This window comes from Halyomorpha halys, unplaced genomic scaffold, assembly GCF_000696795.3.
Source record: "Halyomorpha halys isolate HHAL.00 unplaced genomic scaffold, Hhal_1.1 Scaffold1384.1, whole genome shotgun sequence".
Classification (NCBI taxonomy): domain Eukaryota; kingdom Metazoa; phylum Arthropoda; class Insecta; order Hemiptera; family Pentatomidae; genus Halyomorpha; species Halyomorpha halys.
The window spans coordinates 184,005-186,706 of NW_027109385.1; the positions used below are offsets into that span (position 1 = coordinate 184,005).

Genomic DNA, 2,702 nt, shown 5'->3' on the forward strand with positions numbered 1-2,702 from the left:
CGCTTGAACTGCTGTAACATACTGGCTTTATTGTATTCAGTACATCTCTTATATACATTCGATCAGTTGATCCTCTCAGTCAGCTGACATCGAAATAACAGCTGACTCATACCATAACTCCCCCCCACCAGTTTACGAATAATCCTCATAAACTAATACTATATAATATAATAACATAGAAAACAAAAAGAATAAAGAAAAACTGTTTACAATTAATAAAAAAAAACTATATAAATATCATTGAACTCCCAAGTTCCCTTAAATAAACGCTAAATACATAATTTAAACCTAAGAATAACATTTTTGAAAGAAACAAGCTAGAATGAAAAAGAAAATATTCACAAAAACCAAGAACAGAATGAAAAATACAATATTTACAAAAATCAACAACAACTTTAAAACAAAAAAAAAAACAATAAATAGAATAAATAACTAAATTTTCTGTAATCTAATCTAGTATGGGAACACTTCAGTTTTTATATAGTCATTGCCGGAAGTTTTAATTCTTCGATATGGACAGTTCTCCTCTTTTTGGATTCTCTAATACTTTCTATTATTACAATATTGTTTTCCCTTATAATTATCACCCTGAATGGACCCTCGTATCGCTGTATCTCTTTACCCCTGTTAGACCCCAACTTTCTATATACAATCATCCCGATTTTGATTGCTCCCATCCTATCTGTGACCTTTAAATTCTCCTGAGTTACCCTCCTGGATTTTTCCTTTACCATTCTTCCCCGGGCCTTTTCCCATTACTTACTTCGAGCAACATGATTGTTGTGTATTTCCTCTCTGTCTGCTGCCTTGTTCTTATAGTCCCGCCTGTGTCCTTGAAGCCCAAAGAGGATCTCAAATGCTTAAAACCCCGTAACTGTATGTATAGAATGATTGTATGCCGCAATCGCCTTAGGCATTGCCACGTCCGGTTCCAGTCTCTGGTCAACCTGATATAGTCGAAGATTGCCACTCAACATGCCATGAAGCCGCTCTATGCCTCCTCTACTCTTGGGGTGCCCTGGTGTGTTAATGCCATATTACATCAAGGTCCTTCATTTCTGTTCGAATCACAGCAATGTCAAATTCTCTTTCTGAATCTGATGAGATGCGCTCTGGAACTCAATAAAATTGAAACCACATTTGGAGAGTTGCCAGCACTGCTTCCGACGACTTTTCCTGAACCTGGTGCGCCATTGCCACCTTACTGAAGAGATCAATTATGCTGATCCATTTAAATCCTCTCCATGTGAAAGTGTCGACCTGTAGATCATTGAGCGGTGCATCTGTGGTAGGTGTCTCCTCTTGTCTGCCTTTTGGTGGATGTCTGTCATACTTTGTGCGTAGACAAATTTTGTTGATAAAAAGGGTTTCCACCACCAGCTTGCATCGGACGAATGTCCTGTCCATTCCTATATGTTTATCATGCCAAAGCCGCTTGATCTTCTCCCTAACGGTTTCATTCCCAAAGTACAGGTGACACTTTTCTCCAGGCTTGGAAGCATTATTCAACATTTTACAGATCTGGTCATTTTTCACGCCTGGCTGCGACCAAATCGTCATGATATTGGTCCTCCCATACTTGTTACACTCAACTTTGTCTAATTCAGTGGTTTTTGTCTTCCATATAATCTGCCGCCTCTTGTCATTAATGATGTCCTCAAGTTCCTCCATATCTATTGGTCTTCCTTCCTCTGAACTCTCGTTAGACGAAGATTCTTCCCTATCATCTTCCGCCGCTGCATTCTGTTCTTCCTCCTGTCCCGGTGTCCACTCCCGCAGGAATTGGCCGGACAGTTCCCCGGCCTCTTCTTCTACTGCATTTACTGTTATTGCTCGAGATAACCAATCAGCTACCACATTTTCTTTTCCAGGTTTATATGTGATTTCCATATTGTACTGTTCCAATAACTCCTTCCAATGCGTAATCCTGGCCGAATACTCCTTCAACTTTCCCACCCATTGCAGGGGCCTATGGTCAGTGTGTACTTTAAACTTTCTTCTGAACACATAGGGCCTAAAGTGGTCAACAGCCCACACTATTCCCAAGAGCTCTCGTTCCAGTGCGCTGTATCTGGTCTCCGTCTCTGTCTGGCGCCTACTGGCGTACACAACTGGGCAATCTCCTCCTTCACTCTCTTGAGACAACACCGCTCCCAGCACGTACTCACTCGCATCTGTAGTGATATCACATCCCTAGGAACCGCCATCTTCCGTATAGCTGCAACTTTATTATCTCATTTATTCTAAATTCATTTGTTATTATTAAATCATAATAGTTATGAATTAATCATTGTTTTTCTATGTGGAAATATGTAGAACTATTAATATTAGAATTTTGAATTGGTATTTATCTAACATTTTTAGGTGTTTTATGATAAAATGAAAGATTCCCAGCAAGAGATAAAATCAACTGTCACTGTTAATACATCTGATTTAGCTACTAAAACACATGAAGATAAAGAACAAAGTAAGGAACTGGAAAAACTGAATAAAAAAAAAGGTTGGTTCCACCTTTAGAAAAATAGTAAGCATTTAGTAAAATCAATGTAACTATAGTACTTTGTATAGATTTTTATATGCTAAGCATCATTAGAATTTGAACATATTCACTTTGTTTCTCCAGCATGGTAAAATACAAACAGTGCCATGCTGGAAGGCTATGATACATGTTTTGGGCTTAGGAGCTATCTCAAATAACAGAA

General features: G+C 38.6%; 1 protein-coding gene across 1 annotated transcript in view; it reads left to right on the forward strand.

Annotated features, from left to right (window-relative positions):
* Itpr (Inositol 1,4,5,-trisphosphate receptor) overlaps positions 1-2,702 on the forward strand; it is a gene marked incomplete in the record, with an annotated part of 110,924 nt that overhangs the window by 81,680 nt on the left and 26,542 nt on the right. Inside the window, 1 exon segment of the mRNA XM_067047567.1 lies at positions 2,365-2,500. Coding sequence (XP_066903668.1) covers positions 2,365-2,500 — 136 coding nt within the window.